General features: G+C 44.4%; 1 protein-coding gene across 1 annotated transcript in view; it reads right to left on the reverse strand.

Annotated features, from left to right (window-relative positions):
- The window catches only part of LOC140395356 (ATP-dependent 6-phosphofructokinase, liver type-like), a 98,176-nt gene that overhangs the window by 60,839 nt on the left and 14,702 nt on the right, over positions 1-22,635 (reverse strand). The window contains exons 2-5 of the mRNA XM_072483008.1: positions 14,892-14,965; positions 7,649-7,726; positions 2,752-2,941; positions 172-337 (exon numbers count right to left, since the gene is read on the reverse strand). Coding sequence (XP_072339109.1) covers positions 172-337; positions 2,752-2,941; positions 7,649-7,726; positions 14,892-14,965 — 508 coding nt within the window. The remainder of the gene's footprint in view (positions 1-171; positions 338-2,751; positions 2,942-7,648; positions 7,727-14,891; positions 14,966-22,635) is intronic.

Consider the following 22,635-nt stretch of genomic DNA (forward strand, 5'->3'; position numbering starts at 1 on the left):
ATCCTTCAACACTATCTGAAGAGGAATAAAGGGTTCTCCTATAGTCCAAGCTGACATCCATTCAATTGCTGATCATTGTGAGGCTTTGCTCTTAGCAATATGATTGTACGAGTATGGCTCTAAAGTCTCTGACTGCTGACTACGATCAAGTCTATTCACGGTTAGACATACCTCTGTGCCGTGGTCGTTATGGCATCAATCACTTCCATAATCCTGTGCAAGGCTGAGTCTGTACCAATAGTCATGTCTGTCCCACAGAAGTCATTGTCAATCGATCCCACCATCCCAACAATGTTCAAGTGGGAAAACTGCTGGGAAACTTCTTCTGTGATTTTACCTGAAGGACAAATAGGAAATATACCAGGATTTTCTTTTTAAATGTTTATCCAAAGGCACATGATTGCATAACTATTTGCAATTACCATTTTTTCAGTTACCAACTCGGTAACTCTGTGGGGTTTCTGATTATTCAACAGTGTAAGAAGGATTACTCACAGTGCAAGATTATTTAATATCTTTAGTCAACAGGGAAAACCCCCTGCTGTTCTGAGCCAGAAGGGTAAATAATGTGTGTGTGGTGTCTATGTCGATGCAGGATTGAGCTAAGTTGGGAAGAATCCTGTGCTCGAATTGTCAGTCAAGACCCATGTATCATTTGAAGGGGATACCCAAGGGAAGACTGCACCCAGCAAGGAATCGATATTCAAGAAAAAAAGGTCAGGAAATATATAGAAAAACAAAACAATAGTTGAATAGCCAGGAACTCCACACGGTTACGCTGTGAGTAGTGCTTACCCTGCTGGAAAGAGTTTATGGTGCTCGCCGATATTAACAGGACTTCACTTGCACAATATCCTATCCACAGAAACATTCTGCAGGATTCTCCGTCAGCGGGATCCTCTGCTTCGCCAGCAGCGCACCCACGCCCACGGGTTTCCTGATGCCGTGGAGGTGGCCACAATGGGAAACCCTATTGGGGGAACGGAGAATCCCGCTGCCGTCGGAGGCTCGCTGCGCTGGAAAACGGGGCTGGCGACGGAGAATCCCGCCCATTTTTTAAAATGTCTTTGGAAAGAAGTGTCATCAGTACATCTGCTCCCACTCTTTGAGGCAGCCTTACCACCATGCAGCTGTTCTCAGACAGCTATCCTTTGACTATAACTGCAACACTCCCTTTGACTATGCCACTGTCCATTGACTATGTCCCTCCAAAATAAGGCAGCTCATTCTGGGTTTTGGGTTTCCTCACTGTTGCCGCAAACAGGCAGCATTCACGGTATGTCATCTCGTATTGACACAATCCAGAAAGATAAGAGGAGGGAGGCACAGCGGTTAGCACTGCTGCCTCACAGGACCAGGGTTCAATTCCCACCTTGGATCACTGTTGGTGTGGGGTTTGCACGTTCTCCCCTTGTCTGCATGAGTTTCCTCAGGGTGTTCCAGTTTCCTCTCACAGTCCAAAGATGTGCAGGTTAGGTGGATTGGCTATACTAAATTTGCCCTCAGTATTAAAAAAAAGGTGTGTAGGTTAAGGGGTTATTGAGATAGGGCGGGCGGGGGAGTGAGTTTGGGTCGAGTAGTCTTTCAGAGGATCAGTGCAGATTCGATGGGCCGAATGGCCTCCTTCTGCACTGTAGGGATTTTATGACTCTATGAGGGAGAGAGGCTGTACAAGTGCTGATATTTCATTTGTAAGCATAAAAAAAAGAGTGCCAGCAGGCCTTCACTCCCGAGCCTAAACCGGTCCTCACCCAACGTGTGATATTCTCGACCACAAACCCGAGTGGAAGCAAGAGTCTTCAAATTGTTAGAAAATAAACTGAAAACACTTGCATGTGAAAGAGGAATATTCAAATGGCATGAGGAGAATGCAGGGAAAGTGAGAATTACAATAGGTTGCTCACCTTGTCGGCATAGAGGTAATGCGGAAAAGGGTCTGTTTCTGTGCAAGATAACTTGATAATGATCAGGAGCAGGAATTCAATCCCCAATATCCTAGTATTTTAACTTTGGCCCTAGTTTAGATTAACAGAACACACCACAGACCCTGTGGGTTACAAAGTCCATGCCTATGAGATCTACCTACTATCCTAAGGGATTATATTGACAGGTCATTCAGACATACTTTTATAGACATGTTTTTGAATCTCTTTAATCAGAATGGTGAGAATTTGGAAATTGCGACCAGTGGACTGGTTGAGGTGAATAGCATTTTCGAAGTGGCTGGACAGTACATGAGCGTGAAAGAAATAGGTGAGGATGAGAAGAGTGAAATGAAGTGGGATAGGAGAAATGAAATGAAAATCACTTATTGTCACAAGTAGGCTTCAAATGAAGTTACTGTGAAAAGCCCCTAGTCGCCACATTCCGGCGCCTGTTCGGGGAGGCTGGTACGGGAATTGAACCAAATTGAACCAGGCTACTGGCCTGCCTGGGTCTGCTTTAAAAGTCAGTGATTTAGCCCAGTGTGCTAAACCAGCCCAGGCTTGTGTAAAGCAGAAACACCATGCTGAATGGCCTGTTTTGAGTAAATTATGGAATGTTTTGAGGCTCTAACTTCTCCGCACTCCCCAATAGAACTACACCGACGGTGACACTATTGACAAGACATTAATGCAGATAATTGGACTCCCTCAAATTGCCAAGAAAGTCAGATAAAATATTAACTGTGTGCCTTTATTGCATCTTCATTCCCATATATATTTCATAAGTGCTTGTGGGAGGTGTAGGTCAATACGTTAAGGCACTTACCCTCTTCAACAAGACTGGCCAGCAGGTCACTCCACTCTGTGCGGAAGATGTTGGCCCCAGTTAGACTGCCATCTCCCCCAATCACGCACAGGTTGTTGATGCCATGCTTCACCAGGTTGTAGGCTGCTGCCTGGCGACCTTCACGAGTGCGGAAACTCTTGCATCGGGCACTGCCAATGATCGTTCCACCCTGCCCAGCAGGCAAAAGAAAGATTCCCATGACAACAGTGGGCTATACCTGCCCATATTAAAGTCTGAGACTTGGCCATTCATTTGTAGAAGGTGCATCGGAAGCCGATGAGATTCTTGCAAAAAAAGAGGTGCAACAAGCTGCTCTCGCTCCAACTTATGGACAATATTACCTGAAATTACCGTGGATCATCCCAGGTCACCTGTATCTCCAAATTCAGGAATCTGAGCAGCTGATATGGGATGTTCATCAATTGATTGGAAAGCTTGTTTGGGATACTCTAACTTCTAATTTTCTCAATCCACATTAAAGCATTTCTGCGTCTATCTTTCAATTTTATTCATCTTTTTCTCTTCTATGAACAGAGATCTTGAATACATACTAAATATTTATAAGTTTTACATTAAATATTTGAGAACTTATCATATAGATAACGTATGATCTGCCATTCCATGTTCTCAAACTCTGTCCTTTTTCCCTTTTCTTCTCTCTCCCTTAATCCATCCCTCCTTCTAGCTGCAAATTCTTCCCCTTCTCATTTTCTGTGTATGCCCTTTCTCTCTCCTCTTCCTTCCCTGCCTTGGTGACGATGACGGCCGCGGCTTTGTATCAGATCAATAACAACAGCTGCGTTCCCACTCCGCCCCCCCCCACCGCCCAGATTCCATTATTTAACCAAAGCCTCAGAAGTTCACTCTTTTATTTGCACCAATGGTTTACATTAGGACAATGGACTGGATTCTCCTGCCCCACCCACCGCAAGAACGCCACGGGCGAGCCACGTACAACGGAGAACTCCATTGACCTCGGGCGGGATTCTCCGGTCGCACGGCAAACGCAGGCGGAGAATCCCGCCCAATGTCTTTCCACTCTTAAACAAAGGTGAGTTTTGAAGGTACGGGCAGGTCATTTTTGACCGAGCAGCAGTAAGTTTAATTTGCTATCCATGAAGTGCCATATTTCACAGATATACTCAACAGCTTCTCCATTTTGGCACCAGGCACCTTCTAGGCCGTTTCACACTGGACAATACATGCCGTGCAGTCCCATATAGTTCCTTTAAATGGATGCCAGCAGTGACTTCAAAGCATTTCTAGTGCAAAGCAGCATTCTTACAGAGACAGGGATTAGATGTCCATCCACATTCTATTTAAAAACACAATGTCAACTTGGTCACCAAAGAGAAGGAATTGGTAGATGTTGAGTCTGGAGAAGGGTGTGTAGATAGCCTGGGTCACATTGAGATCCAAAAAGACGAGGTGTTGTGCGTCTTGAAAAATATTACGGTAGATAAGTCCCCAGGGCCTGATGGGATCTACCCCAGAATACTGAAGGAGGCTAGAGAGGAAATTGCGGAGGCCTTGACAGAAATCTTTGGATCCTCACTGTCTTCAGGTGATGTCCTGGAGGACTGGAGAATAGCCAATGTTGTTCCTCTGTTTAAGAAGGGTAGCAAGGATAATCCAGGGAACTACAGACCGGTGAGCCTTACGTCAGTGGTAGGGAAATTACTGGAGAAAATTCTTCGAGACAGGATCTACTCCCATTGGGAAGCAAATGGACGTATTAGTGAGAGGCAGCATGGTTTTGTGAAGGGGTGGTCGTGTCTCACTAACTTGATAAGAGTTTTTCGAGGAGGTCACAAAGATGATTGATGCAGGTAGGGCAGTGGATGTTGTCTATATGGACTTCAGTAAGGCCTTTGACAAGGTCCCTTATGGTAGACTGGTACAAAAGGTGAAGTCACACGGGATCAGGGGTGAGCTGGCAAGGTGGATACAGAACTGGCTAGGTCATAGGAGGCAGAGAGTAGCAATGGAAGGATGCTTTTCTAATTGGAGGGCTGTGACTAGTGGTGTTCCGCAGGGATCAGTGCTGGGACCTTTGCTGTTTGTAGTATATATAAATGATTTGGAGGAAAATGTAACTGGTTTGATTAGTAAGTTTGCAGACAACACAAAGGTTGGTGGAATTGCGGATAGCGATGAGGACTGTCAGAGGATACAGCAAGATTTAGATTGTTTGGAGACTTGGGCGGAGAGATGGCAGATGGAGTTTAATCCGGACAAATGTGAGGTAATGCATTTTGGAAGGTCTAATGCAGGTAGGGAATATACAGTGAATGGTAGAACCCTCAAGAGTATTGAAAGTCAGTGAGATCTAGGTGTACAGGTCCACAGGTCACTGAAAGGGGCAACATAGGTGGAGAAGATAGTCAAGAAGGCATACGGCATGCTTGCCTTCATTGGCCGGGGCATTGAGTACAAGAATTGGCAAGTCATGTTGCAGCTGTATAGAACCTTAGTTCGGCCACACTTGGAGTATAGTGTTCAATTCTGGTCGCCACACTACCAGAAGTATGTGGAGGCTTTAGAGAGGGTGCAGAAGAGATTTACCAGAATGTTGCCTGGTATGGAGGGCATTAGCTATGAGGAGCGGTTGAATAATCCCAGTTCGTTCTCACTGGAACGACAGAGGTTGAGGGGCGACCTGATAGAGGTCTACAAAATTATGAGGGGCATAGATAGAGTGGATAGTCAGAGGCTTTTCCCAAGAGTAGAGGGGTCAATTACTAGGGGGCATAGGTTTAAGGTGCGAGGGGCAAGGTTTAGAGTAGATGTACGAGGCAAGTTTTTTTACAGAGAGAGTAGTGGGTGCCTGGAACTCACTACCAGAGGAGGTGGTGGAAGCAGGGACGATAGTGACATTTAAGGGGCATCTTGACAAATACATGAATAGGATGGGAATAGAGGGATACAGACCCAGGAAGTGTAGAAGATTGTAGTTTAGTTGGGCAGCATGGTCGGCATGGGCTTGGAGGGCCAAAGGGCCTGTTCCTGTGCTGTACTTTTCTTTGTTCTTTGGTCCTGGAGATGCCCACAGATCGGGCTCTCAGCTGTTTAATCAGTAACTATTTCACACGCTCTGCAACAAAAGCAATCTGTTCACCATCCCATCTGGTACAATGGATTTCTCCAGCTGATATGCTGAATTAGTGTGCGGCCACAACTCATCACTGAAATCGAGGTCACCAGTGATCCATGGTTCCGGAAACTGTCTGAATTATTTTAACTTCTTATTTGTAATATTTTGCTGAAGGACATTAGATGCCATCCTGTGATGAATAGAGCTGCCAAATCAAGAACTGTGGAGCGAATTGCACTCAGGTAATGAAAGCATGCATTCAAAAAGCCAGCCTCAACCTACCAGCTGTTCTAGCAGAGTGAGGTTGGATTGCAGCCACATTTAGACATATCTTACAAGCAGCATCAGCCCTGCCCCACCAACTCTGCAATGGCACAAAACAACCAATGCCAGGAAAGGGAAAGCCTTACCCCACAGATGGCAACCCCTCACTACGAGAGAGAATGACTCAATTTCGTTATGACGGCAGCCTGAGGCAGAGATAGATTATAAGATGTACAGAAAGAGGATGAAATACACAAGGGGACAAACATATACATGCACACGGGTTTCACACATACATGAATATACACACCAGTGTGCATTTCTCACACACACACACACACCTGCGCACATCCACACGTGTGCGTGCACACATGCTGCATGTACACATGCCTATGCATGGGCACACACATGCTTATGCACACACACCCACCTGCAAGCACCCACATATCTGCATGCACAAACGTGCACACATACACATGTGCATGCACACGCACGCATGTACATACACACTTGCATATACTCCTGTGCGTACTCACGCGCGCACACATACTCACGCGCGAGCATACAGACGTAAACCAGAGCACTCAAAAGGAGATCTTGCCAGTTAAAGAGTTGATCATTTATGTTCTGAGTGAGGTTCAGTGTCAACCCTTGATCAGACATTTCTCCAACTCCCTTCACCATTTAGTTGAGGGAGATTCATCAGCTGGTAAGGAGATAGACAACATTAACCGTGAATACTCCAACATCTATCTATGGTCGTGCCACCCAATATACACTGTGCCCATCACAGGATGTGCCACCTGATGACAGATTAATTAATTGCACGATTACTGGAGAATGCTGTACAGATTGTTCTCTCGACATAATCCCTAAACTTGTCTAAGACATAGCCCACATGGCCTGCAGTAATTTGATTATGTTTTTTCCCCCCATTTTCTTTCTTTGGCACAGGCTCCCATTGTAAACATCTAATGTTGAGTATCACGGTTAGAACCTCATGCAATCCTCCAACATGGTGAGTTTCTGGTCTCAGAGGCTGGCTGGTGAGACAAAGAGTTGTCAAGCGGAGATAAATAATTTACCGGAGAGATTGCGGATAGGTGCGAGAATGGAGCCCAGCAGGACGTCAATGCTCATACCACGTAATGCCCCTGGATTGAACGTGACTCTTGTAAAGGCTAAATTTCATGTTTCGCCACTGCCGGTGAAAGACAGAGTATTCGGAGGGCCTTCTTGCCAAGACTGGCGGCCATGTTAGAAGCATGTTAGGGGCAAAACGCCACTTCATTTTTGAATCTGAGTTTCAAATGTCACGGGAAAGCGTTTCTAGCTGTGCTTTCTAGTTTATTTTTAAAATACTTTCCATTGCAGAGGTTAAAAGTGACCAATGAATAAACAAAGTAATGTTAAACCAAAAGGCCACTCACAGAAACTGCACAAGACTTGGCTTCTAAGTCAGGGTTGATTTGTGCAAAGCTTGAAGGGGAATAGAATAAAGAGAAGCTTACAACTTACCAGCTGGATGATATTTGAAACACTGTCCCAGTCTGCCAACTTCAAGAATTCTGAGCCACCAACCAATCCCTCGTAACCCTGCAAAAGGAAAGAAGACATGCCCATTACAATTGGGGGCATCTGCCACTCTGGTTCAGCCTCAACTGAAGAATTGTGTCCAATTCTGGGCATCCCACTTTAGGAAGAATGTGAAAACTTTAGAGTGGGTGCGGGAAAGTTTTACGACAATGTCTGTAGGGATGAGGAATTCAGTTATGAGGATAGACTGGAGAAGCTCAGACATTTCTTTGGGAAAAGGAAAGGTTGAGAGGGGATTTGTTAGGTGTTCCAAAATCACGATGTATCCGGACAGAGTGGATAGGGAGAGACTGTTCAGATCGGGTGGAAGGATCGAAACCAGAGGACACAGATTTAAATTGACCAGCAAAATGGGACTGGATAAACTGCAGTCCAACATTATGAGGGGCCTGGACAGGGTAGATAGGAAAGACTTGTTTCACCTAGCTGAAGGGTCATTGATCAGGAGGCATAGATTTAAGGTGATTGGTAGTAGGATTAGAGGGGACATGAAGAAAAACCTTTTCGCCCAGGGGATGGTGGAGGTCTGATGTTCACTGCCCAAGTTGGTGATTGAGGCGAAAACACTCAACCCATTTAAAAGATACCCAGACCGGCATCTGCAGTGCTGTAACCGGCAAGGTTGGATTAAAACAAGTGGCAAGTTTCGTTTTTCTCTTTTTGTGGCCGGCGCAGGCATGATGAGCTGAATGACCGCTTTCTGCACCATAACTTTTTAATGTTTTCTAACCAAAGGCGATATGGAGAAAGGGTAGCTTAACGCAGTGTAGCCATCTGGGATGGCCACTTACAAAGAAACATGAACATTTGCAAAGACTCAAGGGAAATATGGCCAATACAAGATTCAGGCAAGCTCAGAGCCTAAATATATATTTCTAAGCAGAGAACCAGGCAGTATTGAAACCCCCAGCACAATAAGCGATTTTCATTTTCATTTGCATTCTATTGACACATCTCCCTAAGACAAAGGACTGACACTCAGGTATCCGATACAATTCCAGACACATCGCCGCCACTCCCTTTACTCAGGAAGGTCAATGACCGCTTAGGACACACCCAGCCATCAAGGCACCCGCCCCTTTATTGGCTCAGATCGAAGGCAGTGATCGAAGTCTGCCGAATTATTGGGTCCAAACCGAAGGACCGCCCAAAAGAGCGCAAAATCCCCCAAGGATAAAGAGAGACACTGCGATGTGTTCGATCTCTTTTGGACCTGGCGCTCCGGCAACGTCTATCTCCAGCTGCAGCACCACGACCAGAGGCAAGTCCAAGTTCAAAGCTCGCTACCAGACGGATAAGCCTAGCTGAACCGCAGTTACTTCTCCAGACCCAGCAGATCCAGATTTGAACAAAGGCAAAGTTCCTCTGACCTAAGCCGGGTGCCTGAAGTTAAGTACAGGTTGTCATACTGTTAGGTGTAATTTAGCTCGTAGTGTTTATGTTGCATATCGAAGCTAATCTTGTTTGTTAACTAACTGGTTGTTGGGTCTTTGATCGATATCCGGTTGAACCTTGCGGTGGTATCATTTGATACCTGGCGACTCTGAAAGCAATATAATATCAATATCTAGACAAAAGAAGGGCAACCTCATTGACTGCCATATTTATAGCGAGTAAATATAGCAACAGCAGCCAGTGGTTGGGAGCCAACATGTGGCGTCTGAGAGGATTTGTTGGGCTACAGAGAAAATGCAGGGGAGTGGGGTGAGTTGAGTTGCTCTTGAGGCGAGCTGGTATGGACATGACAGTCCCCTTTCTGTATTGTAACCATAGAATTTACGGTGCAGAATGAGGCCATTCTGCCCATCGAGTCTGCACTGGCCCTTGGAAAGAGCACCCTAAGCCCACACCTCCACTCCATCCCCGTAACCCAGCAACCCTACCCAACATTTTTTGGACACTAAGGGCAATTTAGCATGGCCAATCCACCTAACCTGCACATCTTTGGATTGTGGGAGGAAACCGGAGCACCCGGAGGAAACCCACGCACACATGGGGAGATCATGCACACTCCACACAGGCAGTGACCCAAGCTGGAATCCAACCTGGGACCCTGGAGCTGTGAAGCAACTGTGCTAACCACTGCACTACCGTGCTACCCACTCTATGATTTTCTTTGTGCCACCATTAGCAGCTGTGAAGTTAACTATTTAGGCCCTACGTTCTGGAACTCCTTCCATAAACCTGTCTTTGTCTTCGCCTTTACGAAACTCCGTAAAATCTAGTTCTTTGGTTACCCTCCCTAATACCTACTCAAGTGGCCGAGTGTCAATTTTGTTTGATAACACCATGCAAAGCCCATTGGAGATTTTGCTACGTTAAGGTGCTTTATAGACAACAGGTTGTTGTTGTCACTCCCAGTGAGCAGTGACAGTTCCTGTATTCAACCCATGAGCTAGAGCCCAGCTACACGATGACTGAACCAAGAAGTCTCCATTTATTGTTATTTTGTGGGATTCTGGGATTTCTACAGAATCTGTGAGAATTGTGATGTGAATGTGTCTTGTTTGTCGGTGAAAATGGAAAATCAGCCCTTGACCATAACTCTTACAACTTGCACCATGGTCTTAGTTAAGGAGGTTGATTTTAACGCACGTCTTAAAAATAGATAGGAAAAGAGGCTTATGGAAGGAATTTCAGAGCTTATGGCCAAGATAGCTAATAGCATAACCGTCAATAATTGTGGCGATTAAAACCAACGAGAAGAGGCCAAAATTGGAAGAGCGCAGAGATTTTGGAGAGTTGTCGGGGTGCAGGAGGTGAGGGCACAAACTGATTTGAAAACAAGCATGAGGGTTTTAAAACTGGAGCATTATCGGACGGTCATTGATGGCCAACAAGCGCAGTGGTGATGGGTGAGTGAGGTTTGGAGTGAGTTCAGATACGGGCAGCAAATATTTGGATGAGTTCAAGTTTATATGGGTTTTCAGCTGGGAGGCTGACCAGGAGAAAATTAGAAGTCAAGTCTAGAGGTGACAAAGCCATGGATGAGGGTTTCAACAACAGTTGAACTGAGAGATAGTCTGAGTCAAGAAATGTTACAGAAGTCCGAAGTGATACTGCAGTTTAGTGGCTGAACACTGAATCCGTGGTTAAACAGCGGATCAAAGTTGCAAACAGTTTGACTCATCTTCCGACAGCTCTCAAGGATGGAAACAGTGGACAAGAGCTTGTGGTGGGAACCAAAGACAATGGCTTTAGTCTCCCAACATTCAGTTGGAAGAAATTTCTGATTATCCAATATTGGATGTCGGACACGTTGTGCAACAAATCAGAGAGTTAAATGGTCCAAGGTGGCAGTGGTAAGCCGAGTGTTGTTGGGGTATGTGCGAAACCTGGCACTGTGCTTTCAGATCGGCAGGTAAGTGAAAAATAGATGGGGTGCAAGAATAGATTCTTAGTGAGCTCCAGAGGTAAGAGAACAAGAGTAGGAAGTGAAGCTATTTTAGGCTTTTCCATGTCTATGATTAGAAAGCTAAGAACGAAAACAAGCTAGGGCAGTTCCATCCTCCTGATGATGGCAGAGAGACATTGGAGGATGACAGTGTGGTCAACTACGTTGAAGCTTGCAGGTAGGTCAAAAAGGACGAGAATCACCGTCAGTCACAAAAAATGTAATTTGTGACTTTAACAAGGGTAATCTCATTACCATGGACAGCCTGGAAATCTGGGGATTCATTCCCCGCCAACTCTTCAGCTTGCCATCCAAAAGAATTCTGCCCCAGGTTTAAATCCCTCCGGAAACGAGCAGAGATTTGGGAAGTGACAACACGGTCAAGAATTTTGGAGGAAAGGGAGGTTGAACATGGGGTGGTAATATGAAGGTGCAGAGGAGCCAAGAGTATTTATATGAGGAGGTGATTAAAGCAGATTTGTAGGGATGAGATGAGGGGGGAGTGGAAATGCACCTTAGGAGAATATAGTGTCACAAGGTCAGCTAACGTTTGGCCCAATAACAGAAGCTAAAGTTTAACACATCAAACAAAATAAAACAGAGGAAGCAGGAGGTACTTTGCATGGAGAAAATGAGGTTGGAGAGGTCATTGCAGGAGTTGGGATGGAGTCTAGAGAAAGATGTGGGCTCAGGGCTAGGACAGCGGACAATCTTTTGGGCAAGTTTGTTCTCAAGGGCTATGGGCAAGAGGGAAATGGCAAAGGCAGCAGATCAGATGGTCTTGCTCTTTGCTTCCTAAAAGTCCATGAGCTCCTCACATTTACTTTCAGAGGTAAGGGTGGTTTAAAATGACAGTTGGTAGTAGAGAGAACTTGCATTCCTGGATGAGCTTTGAATGGTGAGCTGTTTTATTGATGGAGAGCATTGCCTAATGATGCTTTAAAGTCACCTAGTCACCTGAATGGGTAAACCAGTCCGTGACCCTTGTGTTAAGGGAGCAGAATTGACGTATTTACCAGCATCGATGAAAGTCACAGAAAGTTACTGTTCCAGTGGGGGCAAGGGCATTAACTGGGGCTAGAGAAGGTGTGATTTAGTAAATCAATAGCTGCTGAGGCGGCAAGATGAATTAATGGCAAAAATGTTTGAACTTTGAAGGCCAAGGAGTCCTTCACAACTTTTCCCCACTCTGGCCCCATTGAAGCTTGAAAATATTTGCAACCTCGGAGTGGGAGATGCGAGAGCCGGAGAGGAATCTTTGATGGGGATTGGGGGTGGGGGAGCGAGTGGGGAAAGACGTTTGAGGTCAGGGCTGAGGGAAACGGCAAAGTGCTTGAACTTAAGGGATTTTTAAAAACCTAGCTTTTCATCGGCAATTTGGCGCAGGAAACAGGCCTTAGGCAACAATTTAGTCAAGCCGCCATTAGAAAATTGCAAGGATTTGAAGGGGCCTTGCGGCTGTTGAAATTTAGTCAGAGCTCCACAGCCACCTTTGTTGCCTCAGAGCTCGCGACCCGAGAAACTTATCTCACGGACCCACTGTGAGTTGCATCCCACAGTTTGGGAAGCCTTGGGCTAGATAGTTGGGAATTTAAGAGTGTTAGTTTCCACCAAGAGCTGTCCCGGGAGAATTGGTTAAGGGTGTAAGGATCAAATGTGGGAGATATGTCGATTTATCACATATATTCTTAGAAAGAGTGATCTGGGGGTTATAATGGATAACTGTTTGAAACAATCAACCCAAAGTTCAGCTGCAATTACAAATAATTGCCAGCATTAGCAGAGGGATTGCTTGCAAGGGGCTTTCATTGGTGTTGTATTCGGCATTGGCTCAACTCACATGGGAGTGGTCAGTGATCCCATCAAGGGTGACGGTGATCTCGAGGCGAGAAAGGTCAAAATGCCAAGATGATTCCCAGAGATCAGGGATTTGTTGTCAGGAAGGTGTCAAGCTGACTGAATTGAGGGTTTTTTCAAACCTAAGGAGGCATTAAGAATATTGATTTGTTAAAGTTCAAACAGCAGGGTATACAAGCTAAAAGAAAACTAGGAAATTAGGAATAAGGAAGAACATGATTTTTTATTACAGCTTTAATGCCCTGAACACCTCTTAAAGCATGTCACAGCCAACAAGCTTGTTTAAGTGTAGGCACTATTATATAGGGAAAGTTGTGATGCAGTTCTTGATCGCTACCTTGGAAGATCTTGTGTAGCTTTGCTTAATGATGCAATCAGGCTTAGTTGTTTATGCATTTCGTAGATAAACGTTGGCAGGCTTTAGAATGGTTTCACAGGTCGGCGCAACATCGAGGGCCGAAGGGCCTGTACTGCGCTGTAATGTTCTATGTTCTATTGCGTTCCAGGCTCACAATGAAAAATGGTCATTTGGCCAAGATGCTGGAGATTGACGAGCACCTCGGAAACTTCACCCTAATGAGAAGAATGGCAATTGAAAAAAAGACTGATCAGGATCAGAAAATCTTTTCCAACTGAACTGTTCACGGTGTATTATGATGAATGTAGAAATTTATGCACTGGGTGGCAGGGTAGCACAGTGGTTAGCACTGTTGTTTCATAGCGCCAGGATCCCAGGTGCGATTCCCGGCTTGGGCCACTGTCTGTGTGGAGTCTGAACGTTCTCCCTGTGTCTGCGTGGGTTTCATCCGGGTGCTCCAGTTTCCTCCCACAAGTCCCGAAAGACGTGCTGTTAGGTGAATTGGATATTCTTAATTCACCCTGGGTGTACCCGAACAGGCACCGCAGTGTGGCGACTGGGGGCTTTTCACAGTAACTTCATTGCAGTGTTAATGTAAGCCTACTTGTGACAATAAAGATGATTATTATATGTACATAATATAGTTCATATTTATGGCAGTAAAGTTATTAAAAAACCTGGTTTAAAACACATACAGGCAGTATGTCTGCTAAAGCTGTAACTAGGGTGTTGTAAAAGGGGAGGTAATCATTCATTCCAACTACTTACTTGGTTGCAAATAAAGGGCAAATGGAATAATGTTTTGATTGCTGGAGATTTCCTGGAGTATAGATAATTTCTGAGGCAGTGTGTTTAGTCCCAGTTAAGCAGGTCATGGAACTTAGTGGGATAAGGGAGGAGCCAGGTATGTCTGTTGTTCTTAGTCTATTATAGGATTCGAAGTTGAACAGCAGTTTTGCCAAATGCTGTTAGGTTGAGCAGATGTGTACTGGATCTGCTCTTGAACGGATCTCTCTCCAAAGGTCTACGCGGATAAGCAAGTAACCTGTTCTGTTAACTTTATTCAGAAGTGGCATTTGAACTGTATTGGGTTGATTAATTGGAATTAGTGGTAGAAGAAGATAGTATGTTCAAGTTTTTTCTTTTATTTAAGAACTGTTAATTGTAAAACTATTTCTTTGATATTAATGTAGTTTAATCGGTATTTAAATTAAAATTTGTCTGAACATACAGGATACCTATTGGTCAGAGTCATCACTGTTAGAGTGAAGTATCCTTTCCTCACAGTTTTACAAATTAAAAAATTGTTTGGGGTTCTCGTCCGGTACGTTGAGGTCTGGTCGGGTATCCTAACAGTTCCCAGAGGGTTCCTGAGTGACTCTCCTCTCAGGTTTGAATTGCCCTGTAATCATCTTCGATAGATAAAATGCCTCTCGACAAACCAGAGAGATAGAGAGAGCAAGGCCAGACCACGCAGACTCCTCATTGAAAGAAAATACAGTCAGATAGATATTAGATCATCAATATTAAATGACTAGAACAAAAAAGGCACTAACCTCATACACAAAATAAACATCAGCTCCAACATAGATCCCCATCCGCACCACTGCTCGCACCGCAGCATTCATACCTGTCGATTACAATATCCATAATTAGAGCAAAGAAGGTTAAGAGGGGATTTAATGAGAGCGTTGGAATTGGGAGGGATTTTAATTAATAATCTTTATTGTCACAAGTAGGCTTACATTAACACTGCAATGAAGTTACTGTGAAAAGCCCCTAGTCGCCACATTCTGGCACCTGTTCGGATACACAGAGGGAGAATTCAGAATGTCCAAATTACCTAACAGCATGTCTTTCGGGACTGTGAGCGGAAACCCACACAGACACGGGGAGACAGTGCAGACTCCGCACAGACAGTGACCCAAGCCGGTAATCGAACCTGGGACCCTGGCACTGTGAAGCAACATTGCTAACCACTGTGCTACCGTGCTAGATTTGGACGCAGTAAAGAAAAAACTATTTTCACTGGCAGGAGGGTCAGTAATCAGAGGACACTGTTTTAAGGTATTTGGTACAAGGAGCAAGGGGAGATGTTTTGTGAAACAAATTGTTATTGAATGAAATGCACTACCTCAAAGGCTGGTGAGAGCAGAATAAATAACATTCAAAACAGAATTGGAGAACTACTTGAAAAGGAAAAAAAAATTCTGGGTTTTGGGAAAAAGAGCAGGCATAATGGGGTTAAAATACATCATTCAAAGAACCAGAACTGGTAAGAGAGGCTGAATGGCTTGCCTGTGTTATACAATTATACATGCAGTAACTATTATGTTCAGTGCATTGGTATATTGGCACCAGTATAATATAGGAAATTGCATTTAAGCCAATATATTTTGAAGTGCTACCTACACAATGCTTTCAATTCATGGTCTCAAATTGTGAACACCAGCCTAGCCCTATTAGTACTTCACCTGATCTTATACAACTCAAAAGTGCTCTCTCCAGACTGAATCCAGAAGGCTTCACTGTACTGTTAACAATCATAAAAACCATACTGCAGTGAGGAGGGAAAGGAAGATTTACATTTCGACAGTGCTTAAGCCCTTCTCAGAAAGTGTTTCCAACATACAAGAACCACAGTGAAGTTAAATGACAATGTAGAAAAACACCGCAATCTTTGCCCACAGCAAAATCCCACAACACTTAATCAAATGTTTTGCTGTTGTTGGTTGAGGGAAGAATGTTGGTCAGGATACAGGGGCACCTCCCTGCTCATCTTCTAATACTGTCGTGTAATCTTCTATACTCACCTGAACAATCGTTAGGAAGCAGTTTGACATTGCATCCCAAGGACAACGCATCCAATATCACAGTACTTATGCTGACACAGATTATGTGTGGTTAAATAAAACACAGAATAATAGATAGTGTGCGGTAAATGCCTGGTCATGATCTGTGGAGACCAACAGAGCAGGAATTGGACAAATTATTATGGGTCTGACATTTGTGTTCACAGGTCACACGGACTACACAAATTTAACATTTACCGTTCTTAATGAAATCTTGTGATAACTCTATAGGAGCCAACCACTGGTGCATTATTCTGTCAATGTTTGCTGTCAAAAAGCACGAACTATCCAACCGTCACCCAGCCCAGATTCTTGCACACAGTAAACAGGGGTGATAACTCTGCTGGGAGTGGCACTAGAGAAGGCCCATTTTAGTGTAGTAGCCATCACACTGTAGCCAGTCTTTTAGCAGGAATGCATTCAATTAAATAGAAGCTAACAATGGAAGCTGAAAAAATGGTACTGCAAAGAAAAGGACCGATTGTCATGGACAATTTTCAGAAGTTGGCCAGGTTTCACGTCCCAGCATTCCACAGGATCTTGGAACTGGATTTAAAAAGTAGACTTTGAAGCAAACACAGACACAATGAAGTGACTTCCTGAATATACTAGCCAGAAGGTGGTAGAAGCCATCAGACCACACATTTATCCAAGATTTAAATGATTTGTCTCAACCATTGAACTCCCGTGGTCAAAATGTAGAACTGTAAATAGTACTCAGAAGCTGGCGATCTTTGGGTTCCAGGGTGTTTGGGTATGCACCCACATTCCTTCGAAATGCTAATCCTGAAAACCGTTTCATTGGAGTCAAAGTCATTGACCAATTTAGTAATGCTGATAAGCTAGAATCTTCCCCATCCAAACACCTCATATGTTAATGGACTGTTCATGAACCCAGGATACGAGACCGTTGCAAGATGGAAGAAGGTACAATTAAAAATGAGACGTTTGCAGCAATAATTATCACAGGTATGATTTTTGCACTAAGAGTGCGATAAGGGACAGAGACTTGCAAGATTAAACACGAGTGGGATTGATCATCCGCACACATGGGAACTCTAAGGGATCAACAGGGTGTATACTGTTCGGAAGTTAAGGTTTGTAAGTATTGATTTAACTTGAAGGAAGCAGGCTACTAGAGTTTGTCGGTTTTTGGATGGTACTGATGTTTGCAAGTTACTGGTGGTACAATAAACTGTTAAAAGGATACAAGGTGTACTGAGTTGTGAACCCATCTGATTCGGTTCAGGTTGGTCTTTTGAGTTAAGACTGCATGAGAGAGGTGGAATTTCACCTGCCACTCAAAAAGGAGAGTGGAATGAAGAATGGATGGCCCTGAAAGGTAAGATGGATGGCACTGAAAGGGAAGAAAATGGATGGAATAATAGGGAGAAATGGATGGCAAAAGAGGGAGAATCGATGGTAATGAGGGTTAAGGGAAGTGAGTAATAGTGCCCTGATGAGGAAAGAAATTGCTGGCACTAATGTGAGGAGAAAGGAGGTAGGGAAAGATGATCAACATGAAGTCTGGGGTGAGAAAGTGCCAGCTTCAAATCGGAAAGTAGAAGAATAATTTTTTTTAAATTGGACACTGCTGAATGTAGGAATTTCAGATATATTATATTCGATGTATTTGGTGCAGCCAGGGTTAAAAGCCTTGGTTCGAGTGTGTTTAACTGCTGCAGTCATGTTTCAAAAGAATCCTGGTTCGAAAAGCAACTAAGATTTTGTGAGCCAGGGACGCATTTCAACCATTGTTCAAAGCTTAGGCTAATTTTGTTTTGTTTGGATTAACGGGATCCCCTGCGGAGTTAATTAGATTTCAACTTGATAAAATTATGTTGTTACTGGGTGGAGCTATGGTACCAGGCATTTTGCTTGGAAAGCACGTCAGTGGAGTTCTAGATGAAGCTGTGACCAGAGGTCAAGCAGTTTGCTCTCACTGCAGTTCAGTTAATAGAGATTAACAGTCTTTCCAAGCAGTGTAGACTTGTCTGTGAATAAGGGGGAGCTGAAACAAGTTGAGAAGCATCTCCTGAGGGCATATAGCCAGAGTTTCTGCATGGTTCTGACGGGATTCAGATTTTCTTTTCAAGCAAAGAACATCTATGCAACGCAGGTGTTCTTACGTGCTATGGTACAACTGAATTGAGAGCTGAGATGGTTTATTTTCTTGTTGTTTAAGTGGAAATAAAGATAGCAATTAAGGGTATTAGAACATAGAACATAGAAAATACAGCACAGAACAGGCCCTTCGGCCCACGATGTTGTGCCGAACCTTTGTCCTAGATTAATCATAGATTATCATTGAATTTACAGTGCAGAAGGAGGCCATTCGGCCCTTTGAGTCTGCACCAGCTCTTGGAAAGAGCACCCTACCCAAACTCAACACCTCCACCCAACATCAAGGGCAATTTGGACATTAAGGGCAATTTATCATTAGCCAATTCACCTAACCCGCACATCTTTGGACTGTGGGAGGAAACCGGAGCACCCGGAGGAAACCCACGCAGACACGGGGAGGACGTGCAGACTCCGCACAGACAATGACCCAAGCCAGAATCGAACCTGGGTCCATGGATCTGTGAAGCAATTGTGCTATCCACAATGCTACCGTGCTGCCCTTAAGAACAAATAAATCTACACTATATCATTTTCCCGTAATCCATGTACCTATCCAACAGCTGCTTGAAGGTCCCTAATGTTTCCGACTCAACTACTTCCACAGGCAGTGCATTCCATGCCCCCACTACTCTCTGGGTAAAGAACCTACCTCTGATATCCCTCCTATATCTTCCACCTTTCACCTTAAATTTATGTCCCCTTGTAATGGTGTGTTCCACCTGGGGAAAAAGTCTCTGACTGTCTACTCTATCTATTCCCCTGATCATCTTATAAACCTCTATCAAGTCGCCCCTCATCCTTCTCCGCTCTAATGAGAAAAGGCCTAGCACCCTCAACCTTTCCTCGTAAGACCTACTCTCCATTCCAGGCAACATCCTGGTAAATCTTCTTTGCACCTTTTCCAGAGCTTCCACATCCTTCCTAAAATGAGGCGACCAGAACTGTACACAGTACTCCAAATGTGGCCTTACCAAAGTTTTGTACAGCTGCATCATCACCTCACGGCTCTTAAATTCAATCCCTCTGTTAATGAACGCGAGCACACCATAGGCCTTCTTCACAGCTCTATCCACTTGAGTGGCAACTTTCAAAGATGTATGAACATAGACCCCAAGGTCTCTCTGCTCCTCCACAATGCCAAGAACTCTACCGTTAACCCTGTATTCCGCATTCATATTTGTCCTTCCAAAATGGACAACCTCACACTTTTCAGGGTTAAACTCCATCTGCCACTTCTCAGCCCAGCTCTGCATCCTATCTATGTCTCTTTGCAGCCGACAACAGCCCTCCTTACTATCCACAACTCCACCAATCTTCGTATCGTCTGCAAATTTACTGACCCACCCTTCAACTCCCTCATCCAAGTCATTAATGAAAATCACAAACAGCAGAGGACCCAGAACTGATCCCTGCGGTACACCACTGGTAACTGGGATCCAGGCTGAATATTTGCCATCCACCACCACTCTCTGACTTCTATCGGTTAGCCAGTTCGTTATCCAACTGGCCAAATTTCCCACTATCCCATGCCTCCTTACTTTGTGCAGAAGCCTACCATGGGGAACTTTATCAAATGCCTTACTAAAATCCATGTACACTACATCCACTGCTTTACCTTCATCCACATGCTTGGTCACCTCCTCAAAGAATTCAATAAGATTTGTAAGGCAAGACCTACCCCTCACAAATCCGTGCTGACTATCCCTAATCAAGCAGTGTCTTTCCAGATGCTCAGAAATCCTATCCTTCAGTACCCTTTCCATTACTTTGCCTACCACCGAAGTAAGACTAACTGGCCTGTAATTCCCAGGGTTATCCCTAGTTCCTTTTTTGAACAGGGGCACGACATTCGCCACTCTCCAATCCCCTGGTACCACCCCTGTTGACAGTGAGGACGAAAAGATAATTGCCAACGGCTCTGCAATTTCATCTCTTGCTTCCCATAGAATCCTTGGATATATCCCGTCAGGCCCGGGGGACTTGTCTATCCTCAAGTTTTTCAAAATGCCCAACACATCTTCCTTCCTAACAAGTATTTCCTCGAGCTTACCAATCTGTTTCACACTGTCCTCTCCAACAATATCGCCCCACTCATTTGTAAATACAGAAGAAAAGTACTCATTCAAGACCTCTCCTATCTCTTCAGACTCAATACACAATCTCCCGCTACTGTCCTTGATCGGACCTACCCTCGCTCTAGTCATTCTCATATTTCTCACATATGTGTAAAAGGCCTTGGGGTTTTCCTTGATCCTACCTGCCAAAGATTGTTCATGCCCTCTCTTAGCTCTCCTAATCCCTTTCTTCAGTTCCCTCTTGTATCCCTCCAATGCCCTGTCTGAACCTTGTTTCCTCAGCCTTACATAAGTCACCTTTTTCCTCTTAACAAGACATTCAACCTCTCTTGTCAACCATGGTTCCCTCACTCGACCATCTCTTCCCTGCCTGACAGGGACATACATATCAAGGACACGTAGCACCTGTTCCTTGAACAAGTTCCACATTTCACTTGTGTCCTTCCCTGCCAGCCTATGTTCCCAACTTATGCACTTCAATTCTTGTCTGACAACATCGTATTTACCCTTCCCCCAATTGTAAACCTTGCCCTGTTGCACGTACCTATCCCTCTCCATTACTAAAGTGAAAGTCACAGAATTGTGGTCACTATCTCCAAAATGCTCCCCCACTAACAAATCTACCACTTGCCCTGGTTCATTACCCAGTACTAAATCCAATATTGCCCCTCCTCTGGTCGGACAATCTACATACTGTGTTAGAAAAGCTTCCTGGACACACTGCACAAACACCACCCCATCCAAACTATTTGATCTAAAGAGTTTCCACTCAATATTTGGGAAGTTAAAGTCGCCCATGACTACTACCCTATGACTTCTGCACCTTTCCAAAATCTGTTTCCCAATCTGTTCCTCCACATTTCTGCTACTATTGGGGGGCCTATAGAAAACTCCTAACAAGGTGACTGCTCCTTTCCTATTTCTGACTTCAACCCATACTACCTCAATAGGGTGATACTCCTCGAACTGCCTTTCTGCAGCTGTTATACTATCTCTAATTAATAATGCCACCCCCCCACCTCTTTTACCACCCTCCCTAATCTTATTGAAACATCTATAACCAGGGACCTCCAACAACCATTTCTGCCCCTCTTCTATCCACGTTTCCGTGATGGCCACCACATCGTAGTCCCAAGTACCGATCCATGCTTTAAGTTCACCCACCTTATTCCTGATGCTTCTTGCGTTGAAGTATACACACTTCAACCCATCTCCGTGCCTGCAAATACTCTCCTTTGTCAGTGTTCCCTTCCCCACTGCCTCATTATATGCTTTGGCGTCCTGAATATCGGTAATGCTGATAAGCTAGAATCTTCCCCATCCAAACACCTCATATGTTAATGGACTGTTCATGAACCCAGGATACGAGACCGTTGCAAGATGGAAGAAGGTACAATTAAAAATGAGACGTTTGCAGCAATAATTATCACAGGTATGATTTTTGCACTAAGAGTGCGATAAGGGACAGAGACTTGCAAGATTAAACACGAGTGGGATTGATCATCCGCACACAGGTATTGTATTCACTATATTGAGTAGTATTGTTTAAGGGGTAATTGTAACTATTTTCTCATGTGATGTTAAAGTTATTTTAATATTGTATTAGTAATAAAGTTTGTTTTAAAATACCGCATCCCTATTTCTTTGTGAAATTGCTCCTGGAGCGACGTATTCTTTCCTCAGTCTTACAAAATTAAAACAAAATATTGGACTTTCGGTCCAGTATCCTAGCCACTGTTTGGGACCGTAATAACAGGGGTGGAGGTGGGATTTGAAAAGTATCCTCTCCAGTATCGTTTTTCATTTTTTTCCACTTGTCCCATTATCACTCCCTTTTAATCATTTAATCAGAGACCTTCTCCTTTGCTGCTCCTCATCCATTCGAAGGCACTGGTGTAGTTTCTACAGTCTTCCCTTACCTTTCATTCCAATCCATTTTCCCTTTCCCTGCTTCTGTACTCATTTAAAACCTTTTAATCTCTAATGTCTTCAAGTTCTCATGAGAGCTCATCAACGTACACATGGGCTGGGTTTTCCCACGGGCTTCAGGACCCGGAGGTGAGACAAATTGGTGGTTCTGACACCGCATTTGCCTACAGCACGACCTTCTTGGAGCCGACCCCCTAATTTGCTGCCTCTGAACTCACTTTTGGGCTCTTGGATGCTGCTGATCCACTCAGAAGGCCAGCAGCTCTGGAGCCTTGGCAGCCCCACCAGGGGAGGTAGGTGCTGCTGCGGCAGGTTGGATA

Source organism: Scyliorhinus torazame, chromosome 2, assembly GCF_047496885.1.
Source record: "Scyliorhinus torazame isolate Kashiwa2021f chromosome 2, sScyTor2.1, whole genome shotgun sequence".
NCBI classification, from domain to species: Eukaryota; Metazoa; Chordata; class Chondrichthyes; order Carcharhiniformes; family Scyliorhinidae; genus Scyliorhinus; species Scyliorhinus torazame.